The sequence below is a fragment of the Trichosurus vulpecula genome, chromosome 4 (assembly GCF_011100635.1).
Source record: "Trichosurus vulpecula isolate mTriVul1 chromosome 4, mTriVul1.pri, whole genome shotgun sequence".
NCBI classification, from domain to species: Eukaryota; Metazoa; Chordata; class Mammalia; order Diprotodontia; family Phalangeridae; genus Trichosurus; species Trichosurus vulpecula.
In genome coordinates, this window is record NC_050576.1 from 168,273,978 (window position 1) to 168,299,553 (window position 25,576).

Consider the following 25,576-nt stretch of genomic DNA (forward strand, 5'->3'; position numbering starts at 1 on the left):
TAAGGGAGACAGCACAGAATAATGGATAGAATTTTAGATGGTGGACTTAAGTTCAAATTCCTCCTCAGTGACTCTGAGGAAGTCACTTAACCTCTCTTGTACTCAGCTTCTTCATCTGGAAAACAGGGATAATAATAAAATCCTCTCCCTAGAGTTATTGTGATCAAATATGATAACATGTAAAGTGTTTTTTAAATCCTACATTAGTATGTAAATGTCAGTTTTTAACTTCTAATGCTTAAGAAAATCCAGTTTTTTTTCCCTAGGTACCACTTCCTCTGGCATTCTCTCCAAGGCTGGCAATTCCTTTTTTCACAGTCCCTAATACACAGGGACAAGAGAGAGTTGGCATGCTACTTGCTCCCAACACCATCATATTCAGCTACATGGCAACTACCTTTTCTCCTATAAAGTTCATTCCATGTTATACAGATCTTTATTGTTGAAATCTGTAACTTCCAGGTCACTCTTTTATTCCCAATGGAATTTTTCATCTCCTCCACCCTGGTCTCTACCTCCTTCAAATACCTTGGCTTCCCAGTTTCTAGACCTCTGTAACTTCTTCCCAGCTAACCTCAAAAATGCACAGGTCTATCCATATTTTTCTAAAATCAGCAGGCTCATCATTTCTTATAGCACAGTAGTATTCCATCACGATCATATACCACAACTTGTTTCCCCATTCCCCAATTGGTGAAGAAAAAAAAAAAGAAATTTACATGATAAATGTATTATAAAGTTGTACATAATAGACCTGCAGTTTCATGAAAATCATCTTTTTAATTATTCTAATATGTTATAGAAATGCTCGTTTTATTTCATAAATTAAAAACTAAGATTTTAAAAAATGCACAGGAATAGTCATATCTTAAGACATACCACTACTACCCTATTTGCTTAAGGAATCAGAATTCCTAGTTATAGCTCTACTCCCCACACATCCAAAATAGTGAAGTTTTATTGAATTTCTTTCTTGAGCAAAATCCTTTAAAAAAAACCCAAATCTGTAATATAAACAAAGCATATGTAATACTTTTGTATAAAATGTTTTTAAAGCCCTTTAAATAATTCAAAAAGGGAAGAAAGCTGATACTTGACCTCTCTCTACTAGAAGTTTCAGAGAGACAAGTCTAAGTGCAGTGTTATCAACAAGAAACCATGCCATACCATAACACCAAACATTAGGAAATTGTGATGCTTAGTATTCTTGAATCTCAAAGCCAACTCTATTCTAAAATCCTATTTGTAACATTTCTAAAAAGTGTTTATGGATATTTTAAACTCTAACATACACATTTGTATAGATGCATAATAAATGTGTAATTCAACTATCCCTATTTTGTAGGATTTTAAGTTCAAATCTAATTTCAACCAAGCTCTGCTAATAACAGTTGGCAATTCATTTTGGTGGTAGAAAGTTGAATGTGATAATAATCTAGTTCAAAGTATGTTACTGAGAGATGATTCTATTTCAATTTTCACAAAATTACAAAAAACATCTAAAATTGAAATCAGAATTTCCAATTGGCTGCATCTAAATTCATTTTAAGCCATTCATTCAAAATACTTATTGACTATCTTTTTCATGACTCTGCTAATAGATGCTGACTCAGATAACTCATTGTGGTAGAAGGATGACACTGGGTTCTCAAAGGATGTGCCATCAAATCATAAATTCTGGCATCTCCTAACAAACTAGAAGGGTTTCAAGTGTAAGCTGTGATGATTCCATCATTCGAGGCCAAACACACCTTCAAAAGGTCTAACACCATTAGACTGGAGGACAGCTAGATGGTGTAGTGAATAGAGCATTGGCCCTGGAGTCAGGAAGACCTGAGTTCAAATTCACCTTGGACACTTACTAGCTGTGTGACCCTGGACAAGTCATTTAAACCCAACTGTCTCTAAAAACAAAGAAAAAGAAGAAGGCTGGCCAACAGGTGATGAATTCTCTTCCTGTATACTAAACCTAGAAGTGTTATGATCTGCTTACCACTGGTAAAATCATAAATTCTTGAGGTATGATAATATGTGTGGGCCTCTTTGTGCTTAGTACACTTGAGCTATAAAAAGGTACAGTTCCTCCCTTCAGTCAACATAACCCAAATAGAGAAGACAGATAATATACACAGAAAACAATTAAAAAGGACAAATAGATAATATACACATGAAACAATTAAAAAAAAAGCAAATACCAAACACATGTGAGTGACAGATGAACAGTATAAGATAGACACACAAACAAAAAAATCAATTATGCTATGGAAAAACAGAGTACGCCAAAATGATTCAGGTGAGTCGGAGGTAACCAAAGTAGGTTTCAAGGATGAAGCAAATGTTGATCTTAATCTTAAAGGAAATAATAGTCATGGATTGGCAGAAAAAAAGTGGGAAGAGTTCACACCATGACAGGGAAGAGAAAATTACCTACATGCCCTTTCAATGTATTTGATGAGGGAAACTATGAAAAAAAAAGTAGGACTTGAAGGAAGGAAGGAAGACTAGATCTTCCAGGCCTCAAACTATATTACAAAATAGTAACTGTCAAAACTATTTGGTATTGGTTTAAAAATTTAGAAATTAGATCAATGGAACAAAACAGACAAGAAAAAATCAGAAACAATTTAAATCGATAGCCCAATAAACTTAAAAACATCAATTACCTAGGAAGCAACTTCCTATTCAATCAGAGTTGTCAGTAAAACTGGAAAGCAGTCTGGCAGAAATTAAGTCAAGCAGTCAACAAACATTTATTAAGTGCCTACTATGTTACAGGTACTATGCTAAGCACTTGGGATATAAAGAAAAGCAAAAGCAGTTCTTTCTCTCAAGGAGTTAGCTCATAGTCTAAAGTAGGAGACAACATGCAAACAACTATGTACAAACAAGCTGTATAGAGGATAAATTGGAGATAATCAGTAGAAGGAAATCAGAAAAAAAATTATTGTTAAAACAACTGTATAGATAATTGAGAAATATTAATGAAATAAATTTTAAAACATGAAAAAATAAAATAATTAAGGGAAATCAGAAAAGGCTTCCTGTAGAAGTTGGGATTTTAGCTGAGACCTGAAGAAGCCAGGGAAGTCAGGAGGGAGGGAGGAGGAAGGAGAATATTCCAGGCATAGGGGACAGCCAGCAAAAATGCCTAGTGTCATGGGCAAGGAACAGTAAGGAGGATCTAAGAGTATGGGGGTGGGGGGGTGGCCTAGAGGAAGAAAGCAGGGAAGGGATGTGAAGGGAGGATATAAAAGATATAAAAAGACTGGAAAGATAGGGGGAAGCCAAGTTATAAATGGCTTTGAATGCCATAAGATTTTATATTTGATCCTGGAGGTGATAAAGAGCCACTGGAATTCGATGAATAGAAGGATAACACAGTCAGACCTGTGCTTTAAAGTTTATTGGGGTTTTTTTTTTGGGGGGGGGGCAGGGCAATTGGGGTTAAGTGACTTGCCCAAGGTCACACAACTAGTACATGTGTCAAGTGTCTGAGGCCGCATTTGAACTCAGTTCCTCCCGACTCCAGGGCCGGTGCTCTACTCCCTGCGCCACCTAGCTGCCCCTGCTTTAAAGTTTAGACCAGCATCTTACAACAGATCTAGCAACAAATTCAAAATGGATATATGATCTAAAAATTAAAGGTCATACCATAAAAAATGAAAAGTGAAACAGATAAAGTACCTTTCATCCTACAGCTAAGGGGTGAATTCCTAAGTAAAAAAGGTTTATAAAAGATAAAACAGATAATTTCAATCAGATGAACTGAAAAACTTTTGCATGAACAAAATTAATGCAGAGGCAGAGCTAAGATGACAGTGATAAGAAACAGTGCAGGGGGCTCTCCTCCACAAACTCCTCCAAATAGGTCTAGAAAATGTACCAGACCAAATGCTTATGGGGAAATCCAGAAAAGGTTACGGTGAATCATTTGTCCAGCCCTGCTTGGCATTGCAAGATAGACAGAGGGGTCTGTGGACACTGGAGTCAGGCCAGAACAGGTGCACACAGGGAGCAGAGCACTACAAAGCCCAGGAAGAGGTATGCTTGAGGTCAAAGAAGAGATCCTGAGCCCAGAAGATGGTGCCATCAGACCCATTCCAGGGCACGGCTACAGGGACAGGTGTGACTGGGCTGCTTTGTCTCCCTCTACCTAGTCCCAGGTCGGTGGGTGTGGAACACTGCAGATGAAATGAGACTCTTTCAGAATCTTGGTTATTTTGTTCAACTATATTTTTTCTCATTTTTATTTTTTGTTAAAAGGGATGGCTTTCTGAGAGAGGGAAGGAATATATCAGGAAATGCAAATAATGTAAAATCAAAGGCTATCAATGAAACTGTATATTCTAATAGGGGTAATATGAAACTAAAAAGATAAAATTTTTTTAAAAATTAAGCATCTGATGACCTCCACTAAATCTAGAATAAATCTATGGCCACTGAGTAGAACCACTGTAGCAGAGCTCCTCAGTTGCAGTTTCAGATCAAACAAGAAGATGATAGCCTGTGTCTCTTGTAGCAAAAGGGTAGAGAGTTCCTAACAGTCTACAGCAGACCTGCAGAACTTGACAGTAGGCAGGGGCCAAAATTAAAATAGGCTAAACGTCTTCTGGCACAGATAGGTTAGACTAGAGACAGACGGACAGTGGTTGGTTGCTGTGGGTGATGCGACAAACAGGAGAGTTCGAGGGGCAACCCAAGTGCCTGGGCCATATGTTGTACAGGCTTGGTCTACAGGGATAGAATTCTAACCTGCCAAATGCCCTGAAGCTGTATTCTCCTATAGGTATGGTCTCCCTACTAATGGAAAGGAAGAGACTATTTCACTTTAACATCTGTAACTTAGTGTTTTGCACAGTGCCTGGCACACAGTAAGTGCTCAATAAATGCTTTCTTTTTCATTCACTCATGGCAATTATAAGGTTAACAAATGGACTAATAGTTAATAAATACCTGAAAATATGCAAAAATACATACACAGCAAGGAAACAAAATTTTCCTATACAAATGTAATTCATAAGACATCCAAATAAAATATAATGAAAATTTTCGGATATGAGAAAAAGACTGAGAATTTCCATAGGTAAAGAACCAAATGATCTTTAGTTTCATCAGCATAGGGCATTCCTGGTATGGGAACTGCCTCTCCCAACACAGATCACAAGCTATCTGTGAGTTGGTAGATCATAGATCCATAGATTTATAGCTGGAAGGGACTATAGAGACCATCTGCCTAGTCCAACCCTCTTGATCTACAGAGGAAGAAACTGAGACCAAACAGGCGAAGTGATTTGCCTGTGTGTGCAGTGGCAGGGTTAGGATTTGAGCCCAAGTCTTCCTGAATCAAAGCCCTATATTACAAGGTGGTCATTAAAAGAGTTTCAATAAAATTAAAAGAAAATTCTAAGGCTTACTATCTCGACACTTCGAATTTTAACATGTAGGGTCATTCCCAAGTATTCTTTTACTTGATAGGACAATGGTGGACTAAATAGGACATAAGTTTGTTTCTAAATCAATATATTCTAGAGGGAAGAAAAGATAACCTGCCAAGAGAAGCAGTATGGTGTCAGTCACCTTCTACTACTAAAATAAAAAAAGACACATTTAAACTAAAACTAAATCATTAATAATTTTATTAGTAAACTATAATAATGTATTCTTCACTAAGAATAGTCCCCTCAACAAACGTAGTAACAGTAGAAGCACAGAAACAATGGGGAAAGTACAACAATTTAAATCAATTACTGGCATCTAAAATTCAGACTTGGCAGCTAAGCAGTGCATTAGGTAGAATACTGGGCCTGGAGTCAGGAAGATATGAATCCAAATATGACCTCAGATGCTTAGTAGGTGTATGACTCTGGACAAATCACTTGACCCCTATTTGCCTTATCTGTAAAATGGGGACACACTGGAGAAGCAAATTGCAAACCACTTCATTATCTTTGCAACAAAAACCTAAGACTTGAATGACTGAAAAACAAAAGGTTCAGGCTTAGATTCATGTCTGCTTTCCCTGAAACAAAAAAGCTTTTTGAAGATATCGAGCTAACTAGTTTCGTTATCCTGTGAATAACAGTGGGTCAAAAGACGAAGCTTTATGATTTAAAGGTTAGTGTTATTTGATTACACGTACTACCAACCATAATTAGCTCAAGTCCATTGAGCATTTAAAATCTGGAATGAAAATACCAAAGCTCCTTCTTAAAGTATATTTACGTAGCATGCAGCCTGCTAAGCATCGAGGAATTGAACATAAATTAAAATATCAAACTCAGTGCTAACCTATAACAAACTTTATTTGAGAGTTTCATTTTCTGTTTCCTTATCTTATTCATGTGGTGGGTGGTACCGGCTTCCCTATAAGGCGTATATTTCAATTCATTCATTAAGCTAGACAACTTGTTTAGTTAAGCAAACCTACATTTTATGGTCTATGTAGTCACCTAATGGTCAGTTTCAGTAACTGCAGTAAATAGTGCTGTCAGAAACATAAAATCCCAGGAGATTGGGCTCTAGAGGTGGCATTCTCTTTCTCTATTTGGCCTAAATAGCCACTTTCCTTCCGTATAAGTATTGAATTCTACCTAGATCTCTATAGAACACTTTTTTATTGCTGAATACATTATAATGAGAGACATCTCAAACAAGAAAATTGGTCTTAGATGATGTGCTGAAGGTCTTCCATGCTCTGGCTGTTTTTCATACTGTGCGTTTTTTCATCAGTAATTACAGTCTTGTGAGGTAGGTTTGCATTAGAGCTGGCACAGCTCCATGTGCGCTGAGAAACATATTCAATTAGGATGCTGCCAGGCACATAAAGAACTGCTATTTGGTACCATATCTATAGAGGTCTAGCAAATGGTTTCCAATTTGCTCATGCTGTCTACACTATCAGGATTATTTCCTGACTCTGTGCTTCTGATCTTAGTTGGAATGTGGTTTAAGTAAAAGGTTTTTTCCAACCTGCTTGTGGTTTTGTTTTTAGGGTTTTTTTGTTGTTTTTTTTTTTTTCCTTTCAGACTGCTTTGGGATAATCTCAGTTCCAATGCTACCACAAATAACTTCCTTGGGGAAGTAAGTTTCCATATTTTAAACTTTTAAAGTTCCATTGATTTTATGTAAGGCCAATTACTTCCTTTGATAAAAGGAAAAAAATTACTCTATAGCTTTGAATCTAGCCTTAATTACTAGTCTTTCGAACAAACATGCTTAGCTTAGACACTTCACTGTGGAAAAAATCCTGACTTCCGTTAAGTATAGTCTAAGAAATAAGCTTGGCTTGAAAGAGGAAATAGGAGAATACATCCTACCATTTTATATACATTGCAAAGGATGCATATTTACATTTTTCTATGTATTGATCAGCTATGCTGATTTTTTTCTCTTCTTTTTCTTTTGTCTTTAAAAATATTATTTATTTTATAGGATGGCTCTCTGGAAGGGGGAAGGATGCTGGGGGAAAACTATGGTGATGTAAAAAATGAAAAAAATTAATAAAAACTTTTCTTAAAAGATGGTTCTTAGATGTGTATTGGACATATGTAAGTAATTTAATTAAGATTCTTCCTATAATGATTAATGTGACACACCTGCTGGCTATGTGGTCACGTACAAGGCACATCCTTTCAGTGATTTAAGGAGCTCCCAGGGAATATAAGTGGCAGAGAAGGTGTTGGCCTGCACTGGTAGAGTTTGCTCAACTCAGAATCCCCTATACCATTAAAATTACAGGTCCAGTCCCCTTTTCCTAGCCTTATTTACAACTAGAATTGACTGAATGTGGTTCTTGTCCTTAAAGTTATAGACAGAATGTCTGTGAAGAGATCCCAAGTCAAACATTTTTATTGATATAAACATATCATGTTGTTATTCTTACAAGCATAACCTGTTATAGGAAAATAATTATATCTGCCTGCATTAAAACCAGGCTTGAAACACAATTAAAATATAACTCAATTTGATTCAACAAGCATGTATTAAATGTCTCCTATGTCAGGCATTTTGTCGGGTGCTTCTCAAGAAGCTTACATTCTACTGGATGGAAACAACATATACAAAGAGAAGTATTTACAAAGTAAATACAGAGTATTTTCAGAGAAGAGAGGATGGCACCAACAATTAGGGAACAGGAAAGGCCTCCTTTTGGAGGTAGCATTTGAGTTGAAACTTGAATGGAGCTAGGGATTCCAAACAGATGGGGGTTAAGACAGACAGCTCCTTCTGCATGGAGAGCAATGCTACCAATTCTGCTTCTCTTAGAAGGGGCACTAGGTTGTTAATACCTTAAGCAGAACGAGAGGACATTACAAAATTTCTATTTGAGTAAAGACTGCCAAACATCACAGTAAACCCAAAAACAACCAGAAAGAAATGACATAGTGTATAATTCAATCGTTTTTCAGGAAGTAAGAAGTTGACCCTTGTGACATATAACCAAACACAATACGGTAAAGCCTACAGGGGTGTTTACTCTGGGGTCTGTGAAATTGTTTTCTCAATATTTTGATACCTGTATTACAAAATAATTGGTTTCCTTTGTAATTCTGTGTATCTTATTTTGTGCATTTGAAAATATTCTGAGAAGAGGTCCATAGGTTTTATCAGACTGCAAAAGGAGTTGACACAAAACAAGTTAATAACCAGTGTGGTAGTGGTGTTGGTATTCAGTCGTGTTGGACTCTTCATGACCCCCATTGGGGTTTTCTTGGCAAAGGTACTAGAGTGATTTGCCATTTCCTTCTCCAGCTCATTTTAAAGATGAGGAAACTGAGGCAAACCAGGTAAAGTGACTTGCCCAGGGTCACACAGCTAGTAAGTTCTAAGGCCGGATTTGAACTCAGGAAGATGAGCCTTTCTGACTCCACAACCAGCACTCCCTAGCTGGGCCAACCACTGTGTTAGAGTTAAATTATTAGGCCATTCAAAAAGTATAAGTTTGTTCTTTTTCCCTTTTGAATGTAAAACTATTCAGACAGATGCTGAAAAGCTGCTGCCTGTGATCCTGCACTCTTGTCTGAGTAGAACCTCTCAAGGCCAAATGAAATCTTATGCTTTTAATCAGACAGCATTTCACAATTACCAACCCTCCATTCTCCCCTCCCCCATACCGCTATCCTTCTACTCCCAATACAGACAATAAAATTATGTATTCAGCAAATATTTTGGGTTACTTTCTTTCCTTCTGGTCCCAAGAAGGTTAGGTGAGAATTTCATATCATTTTGAAAAGTCAAAAGCACAACTGAGTATTTTCTTACCTTGTAAGATGGCAAGAAGCACAAAATCCCTTGGCTCACTGTTTGGCACACAGACAAGAGAAGTGCTCCAACTTCATCCTGGAATGCAAAGGTCTCTGTGTGCTGGAAGTTAGCACAGAGATTCCGACCCTTGGGGCCTGACCCAATAGTGCCAACCCAAACCTATTATGTGAAAAATTCAGCATTAGAAGCATGCTTAAACCAGGCAGGCAAATAAGCACTTTTTAAAAATTTTATTTTATTTTATTTTTAATTTATGGAATAAAACAAGTATTTCCATAATAAAAAAAATGTTACTGCATATGAAACTGCAAATCTATTATGTATAAATTGCTATTCTTTCAAAATATATAATAAAGTTATCAGGTAAATTTTTTTTCCGTTCCCTCCCCCTGTCATCCCCTGCCCCCCACCAGCCCTAGGACAGTTACCATTAGACACAAATATGTATGTGTATGTGTGTGGGTGGATAGATAGACAGATACATAGAAAGACAGATAGATAGACAGATAGATAGATAGATAGACAGACAGATATGTAAAAGCACTTATTAAGATACCTGAAGGAATGATCAGTGGGCCAAAAGGAAATCAAGCGGTACCTCTACAAGAAATTTACTTAAAATACTCTGAGTTTATTATCTCTACATTAGGCTTAATAGAAGAAATCGAGTTTCTTGAAGTTTTCTGAGTTTGTGTAGCTTTAAAAGGCAATGTTTATAATCTTATGGAGTTACCTCCCTGAGCTTAGAAGCTACGTAAGCTTTTATTTATTGCCTAAGCCTTTGCAATACCTTGCATAGAGTTGATGTTCAACAAATATATGACAAACAAATGATAATGAATGAATGAATCATAGGCTCGGTCATAAAATCATAAAATTTAGAGTTTGGAAGAGCCTTCTGAGACTAGCCAATTCAAAGGTTCTTAATCTGGGGTCCATGAACTTGTTTTCTCAATATTTTAATAACTGTATTGCAACATAATTGGTTTCCTTTGTAATCCTATACATGTTGTTTTATGTATTTAAAAACATTATTCTGTGAAGGGGTCTATAAACTCCACCAGACTGCCAAAGAGATCTAGGATCCAGTCCCACCCAGACCCCAAAAGGACTTTCCACTATGACATATCCAATAAGAGGTTGTCCATTCTGTCTACGTGACAACAGGAGAATTAGATGAAACCAGATTACTTGGTGAGTATGATTTGCTACAATTGGTCTACATGACTCCAAATGACAGGTACTATTACTTCTACTTCCATCAGACTAGAAAATCTGTGCTAACCAGTCAGAGGGAATTAGCACCACTACATATTCTAAGTCCCTTCCAAGTCTACTGTGGTTACATACCTAGCCTTAGCATACTGAGACAGAAAGAAGGTATGGCACTGAAAGCTGTGAGAGGAAACGAGGCAAATGCTGCAGTTTATTGAAAATCCTAATGGCCATGAAAATATTTTAAAAATCTTTTCAAATGATTTTTATGCTAGACATGCAAAAGCTGATGCCCCACAAAGCTGCGGTCACTCAGCTCATTCCAGTAACCACCATAAGATTTTGTTCTCACCACCTATCTGAATGGACTTGTGTGTATAGCTCTACGTAAGAGTATCTGTATGTCTAGAGTTGTATATCTGTTTAGATATACCTGAGGACCCATACTTTATAAATGCACATGGATATAATATGAATAGTCTTGCCATATTACCTTCTTGCTTCACATCAGGCACTGGAAGGGAAAGGACTGGGGGTGGGGGGGGAGAGGAAGAGTGGCATGGAGGACTTCGGAAGACATGTCCCTCTGGGCAGGGGAACATGTTCCCAGAGCTGTTAAATTTCCTTATCCCTAGGGGCTGAACAACTACTGGCCAGCTAGAGGGCATGGCTGCCTCAACGAAAGAATTTCTCTCAGAGGCCAAGCTGCAATCACAGAACAGAGCATTTATGAGAATGAACATTCCCATAAAAAGACACCTGAAAGAATGATAGATCAGTAGAAAATAATTGAAATAGAACTCTTAGTATAAGAAAGTTTAACTATGTTAAAGTCTTATTCCAAGGCTTTATTGGGACAAATAAAAATTTGGAGAGTTTTTAGATTTTTTTTTTTAAATCCTGGTTTATTGCTGCTGTCTTAGACAAAGAATTAAAACATATAGAATTTCAGGCCATATAGCCTTCTCATATGAAGTCTAGTTTTATTTTTTTGCCTTAGAGAATAGAATTTATCACCTTTGGTTGTCTCTAAAACTAGCATTTTATTTTTAATATTTTTCCCAATTATAATATTTAATATTTTTCCCAATTGTATGTCAAGACAATTTTTAGCATTTATTTTTATAAGATTTTGAGTTTTATATTTTTCTCCCTCCATTTCTCCCTTCCCCTCTTCCTAAAATAGTAGACAATTTGATATAGGTTATATATGTGCAATTATGTAGCACATATTTCCTTATTAGTCACAGTTGTGAAAGAAGAAACAGATCAAAAAGAAAAAAAAGAAAAAAATATGCTTTGATCTGCATTCAGAGTCCATCAATTCTTTAATCTGGATGTAGATAACTAACATTCTTTTTATTCTTAAATTAAAATGTAAAATTTCTTGTCCTATAACTTCTCTATTTGCCACCCAAATTGATTAACAAGGAATTCAACTTATATTAAAAGTCTTGGAAACTTCATAAACCTAAAAAAGAAAATACTAACCTGTGAGTTCTGAATGACATGATTAGCCTCTAGTTGGATAGCAAATGTCACACCAAGTTCAGATGAAAAAGTTTTCATTGGTGACAGAGTACCGGATGACAGAACAATTGTCCGCACATTACTACTAATATCTGAAAAGGCCTACAAAGGAGGAAAAATATTAGTTATATGAAAATGTGATCAAATGGGGCAAATATTATCATCTAATTCTTTGAGTAATCATACTAGTTAAAATTTCCCACTATGTCATAACAAGCTTACCACAGCTGGATTCAAGCACCAAAAGTTTAGCACATTTACGGCCATTTTTTGTTTAGAACGTTTCTTATTTTTAGGTAAAGCAAAGAAATCGTTTTGGTCTGGAATGTCAATCTGGCTTGTCCAAGAGTAAGTCTGCTCTATAGCGACTTTGTAATCATCTGCAAACCTAAATGAAAAGCAACCAATAATCAAATTGTTCATTTTTTAAAGCATTTACAGTATTCATCACCAATATCTGAACAGACTGTAAAAACCGATTACATTTAAGGTCACATTTATATATGGGTTTAAAGTATGCAAAGTATTTTCTCACAACAGTCCTGTAAATTAGGTAGTTATAACTATTATTATTCCCATTTTACAGAAGAGAAAACTAAGGGAGGTTGAATAATTCTCCACGGTCACAAAGCTCATGAGGATGAGAGCTGCCAGACGTACTCTCTCCAAATAGAGTGTTTTTTTCTACCATACTATCTCATCCAAAAGTCTTAATCTCGTAATTTTCCCCACTACCAACAACAGAGTTGGTAAATGCTGGCACATGTCAAAGAATTTCAGAATTAGAATAGGTCTCAGAAATTATCTAATCTAAGGGTTCTTAATGTAGGGCTCACAGACCCCCACTTAGATCCATGGATAAATTTCAGGGAGTCTGTGAACTTGGAGGGGAAATACAATACATCAGTATTTTCTAAAATCTAGCATTCTTTTCACCTTTTAAAAACATTATTCTAAAAAGGGTCCACAAGCTTCATCGGACTGCCAAAAAAGAAGGTCCATGAAAGAACTGGTAAATAGAAGTACGTATAGAGTAATTTTAGATATGTGTGTGTGTGTGTGTGTGTGTGTGTGTGTGTGTGTACCTATTTGTGTCTAATGGTAGCCATCTCTAGGCTATATTTGAGAGAAATAGCGGTTGTACATAGTAGATTTACAGCTTCATATGCAATTATCTTTTTTGTTATAATGCTATGGAAATGCTTGTTTTATTCCATAAATTAAAAACAAAATTTTAAAAAAGATTCTGAATTTCACAAACACCAGAAAAAAGAGGAACATTTCTACATACAAAACAGAATGGAAAGAGTGAATATGTGAAACCATGACCCTAGTACATAGAGCTTTTAAAAAAAAAAACAAAACCAGACAACAATAGCTAGCTCTTATATCATGCTTTAAGGCTTACAAAGCACTTAGCACACTTCAGAACCTCACAACATCCCTCTGAAGTGCTGTTACTACCACTTTTACACATGTCAAAATTGAGACTGAAAGGGGTTAAGAAACTTGCCTGGGGTGGCACAGCTAGTATCTGAGGAAAGATCTGAACTCAGTTCTTCTGGACTTCAACTCCAGCACTCTATCCACTAAGCCACTTAAGCTACCATTATTAATGCTCCTTTTAAAAGTATATGTAGCTGGTTACTCTAAAAGCTGTCCTATTTTTCTGTTTCCCACTGAACTTCTTTCTCTTCTCTTCTGTGTACTTTTAAAAATGCTTCATGGATCTTTTCTTTCTTTTCAGTAACACTATCATTTATTCTCCCCCTGACAAATTCCTCCCCTGATGAAAAAAAAAAAGAAAAGAAATTCTTGAAACAAATCATAGTCAAAGGAAAACAAATTCACCCATTTGCCAAATCCAAAAATATACATTTCTTTCTGCACCTTGAGTCCATCACCATTCTGTCAGGAGGTGGGTAGCATGCTTCATCAGTGGTCTGCAGTTATGGTTGGTCATTACATTGATCAGAGTTCTTAAATGTTTCAGAGCTGATTTTATTTACAATGCTGCTGTTACTGTATAAATTGTTCTCCTGGTTCTACTCACTCTTGTTATCAGCTCATACAAGTTTTCCCAGCTTTGTCCAAAATTGTCTCTCATCATTTTTTAAGGCACAATAATACTCTGGCATTCTGAATAGGGGCATCCCAAGCCAGAGTAAACTCTGGTAACTGGACATCAGAAGTCATATTCCAGGCCTGGACTATTAGAACAGAAGCTAGGGAAAGAGCCAGCCTCCATATGTGATTGTAAAGATGGATGAGGCCAGACTGTGTACTACTCAGTGCAGTGGGAGCCGTAACAGAAGACAGAGGCAACTCAGCACATGGGAGCCAGTACTGGGGGACAGAGGAGGACGCCGAGACCAGTGCGATCTCTAACATCCCATTGCAGCCTGTCAGAAGCACAGCAGGAAACAGAACCAACTCCCAAATGGGGATCATTCAAGGAGAAAGAAACTGACGCTGGCTGAGGCAAGATCCTGCATTAGACCATGAGATAAAAGCCAGGGATTGAGGCAAAATTTGGGGCCTAGCATCCGTCACACCATCCAGGCTAGCAGCCACAGCAGGGCACAGGATCAAAGACTACCCAAACCAACCAAGAGGAGAATAGCCTAAGCACAAAATCCTAATATAAGAACTAAAGATGAAAATGTGAGCAAACAGGGAACAAAAAATGCAGGGCACTTGAAGCAGGAATCCAAACTTCAAGAGAACAAGTAATTTAATCCTAAAGAACTGGTGCATAAAACAATAAATCATAAAAACAATAAATCTTTTAATTAAAGAAAATGACAACAATGAGACAACATACCAAAACCTTGGGATGAAGCCAATGTAGTCCTTTGGGGAAAATTTATATCTCTAAACACTTTCATCAACAAGAGAGAAAGAAAAAAAATCAATAAATTGATCATGTAACTTTAATTAGAAAAACAACAAATCAAAAAACATCCCCAATTAAACACTATGACAGAAATTATGAAAAATCAAAGACAAAAGAAACTAGAAAAACAAAAAAATTAGATGGCTGATTAAAATTAAAAGTTCTTTTTGGAAAAGCAATCTGATAAAAAAGAGAAAAAATTAAATTGCCAATATCAAAAATGAAAAGGGGAGTTGACTATTTGGTAAAGGCTTTTCATTTTCTTTTTCAGGTCAATTCTCTGTAATTTTCCCTCCAGAGCTCTAACTTCATTCATAATTTCATTTTTTATCTCTTATTTAATTTCTTCCACTATTAGTCTTTGTAGCCACACAATATTTTTCTCTGAGGTTCTGCTTGTAAATTTTGTGGAGTTACTCTCTTCTTCTGGGTTTATTTCTTGAGTGAGTCAACCCTGAGTAAGCCATAATTTTGTCTGTTGCTTTCTTCTATTTATTCACATTATCAGGGAGCAGATTGGCTAAGATGAAAAAAGGAAAATGACAACTGTTGGTGGGGCTATGAAAGGAATGGCACACTATTGTACCATTGATGGTGTTATTAGGTGGTTCAATTTATCTGGAAAGCAATTTGGAACTAAATTTAGCAACTTAGTAACAAAAAAATTACTAAACTGTCCATATGCTTTAACCAAGTAATAAACACTCCTAGGATTATAACACAAAGAGAGCAGAGAAAGAGGGAATGATTTCCATTTGGACCAAAATATTTCTAGCAGAACATTTTGCTGTAGCAAAGAACTAGAAATAAAGTGGGTATCCATTAATTGGGGAATGGTTGAACAAATTATGACATAAGAATGTAATGGAATATTATTTCATCATAAGAAATTTTAAAAGAGACCAATTCAGGGAAACCTAGGAGGACTTCTAATGAACTGACAGAGTGAAGTGACCAGAATTAAGAAAATGATTTATACAATGACTATCTCACTGAGAAGGAAAACAACTGTAAAAGTTCTAAGAACTCTGACCAATCACAACTCTAGAAGTCAGGAAGATGAAACATTTTGGCAGAGAGCTGATGGACTAGAGGCTCAGAATAAGGCTTACATTTCCAGACATCATCATCATCATGGAACTTGCTTCAGCTCTGCTACTTGGACCTCTTCGGTCCTCTCAGTTGCTTCTGCCCCTCTGACTGGAAGGCTGGAATGTGGAGCAAAAAACCAAATTCCATAGCCTCCCTTTACGAGGGCTCAACATTCCGAGTACCTCTTCATTTGTCACCAGCTCCTCTGCTTGGTTTAGCCTTCACCACTGTCTCCATCATGCCTCTGCACTGGCTACTCTCTGCCACTATCCTCTCAAGTAGGTGGTACAATGATTAGAGCTCCAGGCCTGGAATCAGGAAGACCTAAGTTCAAATTTAGCCTTGGACACTTAGTAGCTGTGTGACCCTGGACAAGTCATTTAACTTCTGTCTGTCCCAGTTTTCCCATCTATAAAATGAACATAATAACACCACCTACCCCCCAGGGTTTCTGTGAGGATCAAATGAGATATTTGTAAAGTGCTTAACAAAGTGCCTGGCACACAGGAAATGCTATGTAAGTGTTAGCTATTTCTTGCTGTCTTCCTCTGTTAGACTACAAGATCCTTGAGGGCACAGACTTTCTTTTCCTTATTTGTATCCCCAGCACTTAGCACACTGTCTGGCACACAGTAGGCATTTAATCAATGTTTGTTGTATCAGACACAGAAAATGTGGGTTTGTTTTCATGGCTACACTTATGTGTTACAAAGGAAAGCAGCATTTTTTTAGTGGACCAGAGTTTGGGAGGCAGTGATAGTCATATTAAAGAAAGGAAAAAAGAAAGAAGACTCAATGAAGTATTTAAAAAACGCAAAGAAGAAAGTAAAAGGCTGTTCAGAAGGAGCAACAATAAGCAGGACAATGCTGCAACTACTGTGATAAAAAAAGAGCTCTATGTAGAAATTCAATTTCATGGGGGGCCTCCTTTTCTATTCATCATATAGGAAAATGTTCACATTTGTTGATGTTTATTAAGTTCGTGATTATGAAAAGGAAAAATGTTTTTAGAACATTTATAAGACATAGCCAAGGCTCATAGAGATACAAATGTTTCTAAGGAGGAAAACGGAAATGATCACCACTAACCTGCTCTTTTCCCTAAAAAGATAGTCCAGTACCATAAAGAGGCCTTTGAGCATAATCTGCGTCGAGGCGCTAACAATAGGTATTTCTCTGACTTGCTCTTTACCATTAAGTGTCATGATTTTTTCTTCTTTTTGAAGGACAGAAGTAAAATGTCCCTATAACATATAAGTAAGATATAAACAACCATTTAGAAAAAAATTTCAATACCAATAATATCGCATATGAAAACATGCAATGGCTATCTGGATACAATTCAATGAACTGTTTACTGAATAATTAGGCTAAATGCCAACGATGGCACCAGAATCTGGCTACATACAATGAGCTAAATTCTCCCCAGAGTCAGTCACTCACTAAACTCCCCAAGAGTAAGTTAGGCCTTTAGGAGGGTCATTAATTCTTCAGGCTGTTAGGGTACCAGGTGGAGTCCCAAAGTAAGACACTAAATAGATATAGACTAAACGGTTCTCTCGTGGCTTAAAGGGGTTAAAGTGCCTTGTCAACTTCTAGAGAGCACTTAGGCACTGAGAAGCTTTTGACTCAATAAAGGGTGATGCATAAGTATAGTATGAAATAAATGATACATGGGGGCAGCGAGGTGGCGCAGTGAGTAGAGCAACGGCCCTGGAGTCAGGAGGCCCTGAGTTCAAATCCGGCCTCAGACACTTGACACACTTACTAGCTGTGTGACCTTGGGCAAGTCACTTAACCCCAATTGCCCCACCTCCCCACTCCAGAAAAAAGTTTTTTAAAAAATAAACAAACAAATAAATAAATGACACATGCTATGCAAAGAATACATTGCCTGGCCAAACCACTACATGATAACACTAATTCTGTATCCACAAGATGAATTTCATTAATGGCAGAAAAAATCTTACCTGTAATATTGGAAAGGAAGCAGCAGTTATGCCCATTTTATGGAAGTGAGAGATCATTTCATGTCCACTCCACACTTTACAGGACGATTCATAATGTCTTTTTTCAAGCTGTTTAGAGTTCTCCTGTAACCAACTAGAATAAGAAAAAAAATCAAACTAAACAATAACTCTAATAGACAATATCAGCCTTTCTACATGTTACTTTGGCAAAAAGCCATGGAGAAAATGGATTTTCACCATGATCAAACACCATTCTGCGCTCTTAGTAATTGGCCAAGAAAGCTTAATCAGAAATTACAGTACCTTGGAGAGAGTATGCCGGTGATCCCATTTAGTTGCTTTGCTGTACACAGCAAGATAAACACAAAGAACCGAGGTCACGATTTTACTTTAGAAAAAGAAGCATGCATGTGATTCTACTTATTTCTGAACCACTCCTACAACTTCAAGCCAAAACGGATACCATGCTACCATGCTTTTCCTACTCAGGAGAGAGATTCATACAAATGGCAACGTTTCTTTTTTAATTCCCTGGAGCAGGCAGATCATCTTTCTAGCAAATAATCAATACGTAAACATTTATTAAGCACCTACTATGTGCTGGGCAAGGTGCTAAGCACTGGTGATACAAAAAGAGGCAAAAGCCAATCCTTGCCTTCAAGGAGCTTACAATATAATGGGGAAAACAACATGCAAACAAAAAATACAAAGCAAACTACATACAGGATAAATATGAAATAATTAACTGGGGCGGGGTTTGGAGAAGATACTAGAATTAAGAGGGGTTAGGAAGGGCTTCCTTTAGAAGGTGGGATTTCAGTTGAGACTTGAAAGGAAGACACAGAGGTCAGCAGTTGCAGCAAAGGAGGGAGAGCATTACAGGCATGGGGGATGGCCAGAGAGAACACCAGAGAGATAGAGAGTCTTGCTCGTGGAATGGTTAGGAGGGCAGTGTCGCTGGATTGGAGAATGTGTTGGGGAATAAAGTATAAGAAGACTGGAAAGGTTGGAAGGGGCTAGGTTATAAGAGCCTTTGAATATCAAGCACAGCATTCTGTATTTGACCCTGGAGGCAACAGGGAACCACTGGAGTTTATTAAGTCAGGGAGTGACGTGGTCAGACCTGTGCTTTAGGAAAATCACTTCAGTGGCTGAATGGAAGATAGACTGGAGTCGGGAAAGACTTGAGCTAGGTAGACCCACCAACAGACCATTGTAATAATCCCAGTGTAAGGTGATGAGGGCCTGCACCAAAGTGGTGCCGATCAGAGGAAAAAAGGAGGAGTATTTAAGAACTGTTGCAAAAGTGAAATCAATATTGTGAAGAGTAGAGGATAACTTCTAGGTTACAAGCCTGAGGGACTAGGAGGATGGTTTTGCCTTCCTTACTAACAGGGAAGGTAGGAATGAGGAGGGCTTAGGGGAAAAAATAATATGTTCTGTTTTGCATATGTTGAGTTTAAGATGTCTACTGGACAGTTTGAGTTGTCTGAAAGGCAACTGGAAATGCAGGATTAGAGGTCAGCAGAAAGGTTGAGACAGGCAAGGCAGACTTGAGAGTCATCTGCACAGAGATGGTAATTAAATCTGTGGGAGCAGATGAGTTCACCAAATCTTCATTCATTTATATTTATATTATTCATAGTATTGAAGGAGAAGAGAAGAGGGCTCAGGACGAGACACTGTCCAAAGAATAAGGATTTGGAGCACATGCCAAATACAAGTATCAAGGCAGCACTACAAAGCAACCCGAAATGCTACGTTTTAGAATAAAAAGTAACTTCCTAGAAATCCTATGCATGCTTTTTCCTCTCCCTACTATCAGAGACTTCTAAATGAAAATCTTAAACTAAAGAACATCAGACTGTACATTTAGTTTATACTAAAGAATAGTTCTGAAGTATGTGGGGCATTTTGGGTGCCACAGTTCCAGCTCTTGGGGCATTTTGATAGTCAAGAACCATTATTAAGAAGTCTACTACACAACTAATAGCTTTATTGTCTAATTCCAGATGATTGATTAGTTTCATTTATCTTACAAGTTCCTTAAAGCAAAAAAAAAAATTATGTAAGCAAACCATCCAAGAATATGCAATGTTAAATTTTCCAAATAATTTTTCGTGTACGAGGGGATGCATTTCAAGTGGAATTCCAAAACTGACCCCCTGAATGAAAATACATGTGGTCTATATTGTCATGACAAGCATCAGTTATAGTATTGCCTAAAATCAAAACATTTTGACATTGAAAGTCAAATAAAATTTTCCCCATACAAAAAAAAAGCAAAAATTTTTGAATATATTTTTTGAAAATGTTTATTGTCCAAGGGGACAAATAGGGGGAGAATGATTTGTTTGTGAAATTAAATTACTATATACACATATACGTGTCTGTCTATCTATCTATCTATCTATCTATCTATCTATCTATCTATCTATCTATCTATCTTGAGGTGTGTCTATCTATCTGTCTATCTATCTATCTTGAGGTGTGTCTTAGAAACCAACACAACAGCTTTCATTTTGTATAAGAATTTATTTGGGCTAACATATATTAACTTGTCCAATGTCTACTAAGTGGATATCATCATATTGAGCTCTTTAAACAACATGAATAATTAAGACCTTTATGGGGGCAGGGGAAGCTATTTGAACTCACTAATGTCAAGGCAGTTGACTTCTGCTAAGATAATTTATAATTTTGGAGAAGCCTAAAATTTTAACTATAACTATAGTAACTGAGAACACAGGGAAAGTACTGCAAAAGTGATACATACACACACACACACACACACACACACAAGTTTTTAACTTCAGCAAGAGCAAAAGAGACGTGTTGAAAAGAGAAGTCCCTTGATTTTTTTTAGGCACCTGCCTACCAAATATGTAGGATTTTTTTACAAATTGTTAGACATACTAAAGAGTAACAAACAAAAGCTAAAGCTAATGCACTACCAATTTATTTTTTAAAACTCTAGGCTTTTTAATATAATCCCATGATTTCTTCTCAATTTATCAAGGTTTCAGTTGTACCTCAATGTTTTCAGGGCCATGACTTTCTAAGACTAACCCAGATTGCCATCCCTCTACAACTTGATAGATGGTCTTTAATTGGTAAATGGTATTCTGTTAATGCCAGTACTATTCAGTCTGTGGCTGAAAAATTCATTACTCTACACTCCATCAGGCTGCTGCTTAGAGTTCCTAGTTTCATTGAAGGCTTAGCTTGAGTGCTAACTCCTACAAGAGTCACTTCCTGATCTCCCCAAATGGTAGAAGTTTTTAATATATTTTCTATTTAAATTTGTATACATATTGTGGTCATTCCCCCATTCTCACCCCAATTAGGACATAATAGAGCAGGGACTGAGAAGTTTTGTGTGACTTAGTATTCCCTTAACATTTAACATAGTATCTGTCACACAATAGGCATTTAATGTCTATTGAATTGAACTGAACTGCATTAGCTCCAGCATTTTAATCTCCTGAACTAAAATCCAATAAACCACAATCCTCCATTAATTGGAAACTTTTTTCCTTTTAAATGTATTACACTTTGAAGAAAAAGGGGAAATCGTGACACATCAGAAATGCATTTTAAAAAAACTTCCGGATGATCACCTATGGTCAGTATGACAGATTCAGCCTCATCTCCTATCTTTAGAAGGGTTCCTTAATCTTTTTTGGGTCATGGACCCCTTTCACAATCTGGTGAAAACTATGCAATCCTCAGAATAGTGTTTTTAAATGTACAAAATAAAGTACATAGGAATAAAAAGAAAGCCAAAGGAGGTTGAAAGAAAATTGTAATTTTTTTTCCTATTCAAGTTCACAGATGTCCTGAAATCTTTCCATGAGTTAGGAATCCCTGAAGTATTCAATTGTGTTTAACTCACAATGACTAGATGCTCATAATAATGATGCTCAGGCACTGTAAGATCCTAAAACATCAAAATAAATTTAATTATGCTCATTACACTATATTTGCCAAAGCAAGAAAGGGGACTAATCTATTTAGAAAGCTTTAACAATAAAGTGCTACCCCACTAAAGTTCTACTCCAATGCTTCACAGTGGCACAGAGATACTCAAGGTTTCTGAAGGCTCTAACAATGGAGCCCAGGAATTGGCAGGCCCTGGAGGCAGGTCCTACACCACAATGGCAATGTTGGACCAGTCTGGCTAAACACAGAGAGGCTAACCCTGAGGCTGGTTGCAATTAATCAATCGGCAGGTCTCTATGAAGTATCTCTACTGGGTGCCAAGTACTGTGTGAGGCACTAGGGATAAAAAGGCAGAAGTGATACACACCCTGCCATTTAGGGGCCTACCTGTCACAGAGGAGACAACATGTACATATAAAGGCACAGACAAAACACATACAAAACAGATACAAGGGAATCTTTGGGGAAGGAAATGCATTAGTGGCTGGGGTACCAGCTTTCCCCCAAAAGTCACTCCTCCATAGTTCCCTATTTCTGTCAAGGGCACCACCATTCTTCCAGTTCCAGGTTTATAACTTTGGTTTTAGCCTCACTTCACTCTCCCTCACACCACATATCCAGTAAGCCGCAGTAGCCTCTTACCCAGTCACCCTGACTCAAACTCCTCCTCACTCTAATCTACTCCCAAAGTTACTAAAGTTGTTTTTCCTAAGCACGTATCTGACCATGTCACTCTCTTACTCAGTCAACTACAGTGACTCCCTTTTGCCTCTAAGATCAAATATATTTCTCCACTTAGCATCGAAAACCATTTAAACTCCGCTCCCAACCTATCTTTCTAGCCTCACTATACATTACTCCCCCTCTCACGCTCTTTTTTCCCCTTCTGTTCCCCTCTCATCTTCTCCGGTGGCCCAGGTCTCCCAGACCTCATTCAGGCAATTGAAGTCCCACCTACCACCACTGGGGGCGCTCCCCTTTCACATCTTTATATCTCATCCCCTCCTAAAGCCAGGACCACCCAGAATTCACCTGGGCTGCATCACTGCTTGCAGAGCATGGGTGAGATGAGTCACCAATTCTATTCCTTCAGTATGATGAAAGAGGGCTAAGCCTTACTATCTGCCAGACGATTACCTTCTAAGGTTCTCCAGGCCTTCTATTTGCCCTGCCTCTGAACCCTGCCAGACCCCCACCACTGTCATCTGCCCCACTGACATACAAGAGATATCAACAAAAATATATTATAAAAATAAAAATGTAATATAAAGTAAACAAAAATTTTTCAAAGGAACCATCAATTTATACTGGTAAAAATAATTTTCTTACTTTATGAGGCTATAGCACACAGCTCTCAGGGGTTCATGGTTTTTCTTCCTTATATTGTTGCTGACCATGATATCTAGTTCATCTCGAGCAAACCTAAGTTGGATTTCTGTAATACTGTAACTGGCTGACTCACGTGCACAGTCCTCAATATTGTGGGCTTCATCTAAAATGATGATCTGCTCTTTCAGATTGATATCCATCTACAACAGAAAACAATTTTCCTGTAAAACATTATGAAATTGACTCTTTAATTTAATCAGCAGTCGGAAGACTCCATTTTTACCTCACCCAGCTTTTAGCCAATAGAAGCATGCACAATTGTGTAAAAAATTGATTTTTCTGGGGCTTATATAAGTTCTGCATTATTGAAGCCAACCAACTTTTCTTTATTGAATTCTTTGTACATAACATCATCACAATATTTACATCAGCACAAAAGACTGTCATGTAGAGGTCTCAAAATCTTTTGCAAATATATGAAACTGACAACTATTTATGGAGAACCTCTTATGCAGAAGATACCCTATTAGAAGCTGAGGGGGACATAAAATCTTCTAAGCTCCTTGAGGGCAGAGACCCTATTTCTTTTAAGAAGCTTACCATTATATTGGGGCACAAATAAAGTAAAAGTAAAATAAACATGTGAAATGTAAAATAGCTATATAAGACAAAATGCTAGACAAAAATCACAAGGCAACACATGATTAACTGTCAAATGAGGGGCAGAAACAATAAATGTGTTCAGAGGAAGAAAACAGATCTGTGGCCAGGAGGAGTTTGGAAAGGCTTCCAGGAGGAGACATTTGAACTCACCCTCAAAAAAGAGAAGCAGAGAAGAGGAGGGCACAAAAGAATACAGGAATCTTGAGCAAGGCACAATGAAAAGAAAGAACAAGCCATGATCAAAAGACTGTGAGAAGACCAGTCTGTCTAAATGGAGGCTTCAGGTAGGGAGATAATGCTGGAAAGGAGCATTGTAACCAGACTAAAGAGGACCTAAAATGCCAAGCTAAGGAAATTCTATTTTATACAAAGCAGGTAAACAGCAATGGTTTTTGAGATAGAAAGTGAGAATAAAAAGGGCTAAAAACTGGGTAATATAAATGATAAATATACTCTACCTTCATTTTAAGCCTGAAAGAACAGCAAAACTGATAACAAAAAGAATTTGCACACATCAAAAAAGTCAACAGCAGCAACAAGAATGCCAAATTTTTCAGGTTCTATTATGCTATAACCAATAGCCATGTTACTTGATGAGGAGAACTAATGGCATAATCATACATGCTACATAAAAAACATCATTTTTCAAAAGTTCCCAAAGTATATCAACATGCACATGAATTTCCCACATAGCACACTAACTGGCTTTTATAAAATGTTTTGCTTTATGCCTATTGTACACTAACTGTATTCTCATTGCAGACACTAGATTCATAAGATTCCTTGTCACTTTAGTTTAAAATGTCATCTTTACATTTAAATAAGTAGTTTTTATCTAATTTCAGGAATTAGTTACTACCAATTAGCAATTACTGGTTACCCTAATGTGCTCATATACTTACCTAAATTAATCACTGAACAGAACAATGGACATAAAAAGTGAAATTAAAATAAAAAACACTGAAAATATTTCTTTGATCACTTAAACCTCAATTAATAAAGAAATGGTCTTCACAATTATTACAGTTATACTTACACTTTCCCTTATTTGTGAATCTAGAAGATAGTTGTAGGGACAGAACACAATGTCAGCATCTAGCATTAGTTCTCGAGCTGCATAATATGGACACGCCTTTAGCTTTTTCCCCAGGCTAACAAGGTCTTCTATATCCCAGGCCCTGGACATCCCTGGGAAAAGCTGTAGAGCATGTTGTTCGCTAATCTTATGGACACCGTGATTGAAATAACAGGATCTACCCTAAAAGTAAATACATATCATTGAAAAGCTAGCAAATATTGTAGTAGCAATAAAAAAACTAACCCCCCCCCTTATGTTAGGAATACATAATATTAGCAAATGGCCACAAAGCAAGTATCCCATAGAAGTTATAGCATTAAATTAACAATAATATTTTTTAAAGTGACTCATTTTTTGATCTCTCAAATTGGCTAGAGTCTAACACCTATGAATTCCTAATTAAAACACATTTTCCCCAGACCTACAATTTTATCTTTGTGGGGAGCTTCTAGTATAATAACTCTCTCTACAGTTGATCAAAAATTCACCCCCTTCTCACATCCAAGAGAGCTGCCCAAGGGATAGAGATGTTAAGAGATTGATTTACTATAGTCACAAAGGTAAGACTGCTCTGCCTCAACAACTACTTTTTATCTA

General features: G+C 37.1%; 1 protein-coding gene across 1 annotated transcript in view; it reads right to left on the reverse strand.

The window, feature by feature from the left end:
* Positions 1 to 25,576, reverse strand: part of BRIP1 (BRCA1 interacting protein C-terminal helicase 1) — a 219,706-nt gene that overhangs the window by 108,347 nt on the left and 85,783 nt on the right. The window contains exons 8-14 of the mRNA XM_036756123.1: positions 24,938 to 25,159; positions 23,239 to 23,438; positions 17,968 to 18,100; positions 17,087 to 17,241; positions 12,232 to 12,397; positions 11,971 to 12,111; positions 9,262 to 9,423 (exon numbers count right to left, since the gene is read on the reverse strand). Coding sequence (XP_036612018.1) covers positions 9,262 to 9,423; positions 11,971 to 12,111; positions 12,232 to 12,397; positions 17,087 to 17,241; positions 17,968 to 18,100; positions 23,239 to 23,438; positions 24,938 to 25,159 — 1,179 coding nt within the window. The remainder of the gene's footprint in view (positions 1 to 9,261; positions 9,424 to 11,970; positions 12,112 to 12,231; positions 12,398 to 17,086; positions 17,242 to 17,967; positions 18,101 to 23,238; positions 23,439 to 24,937; positions 25,160 to 25,576) is intronic.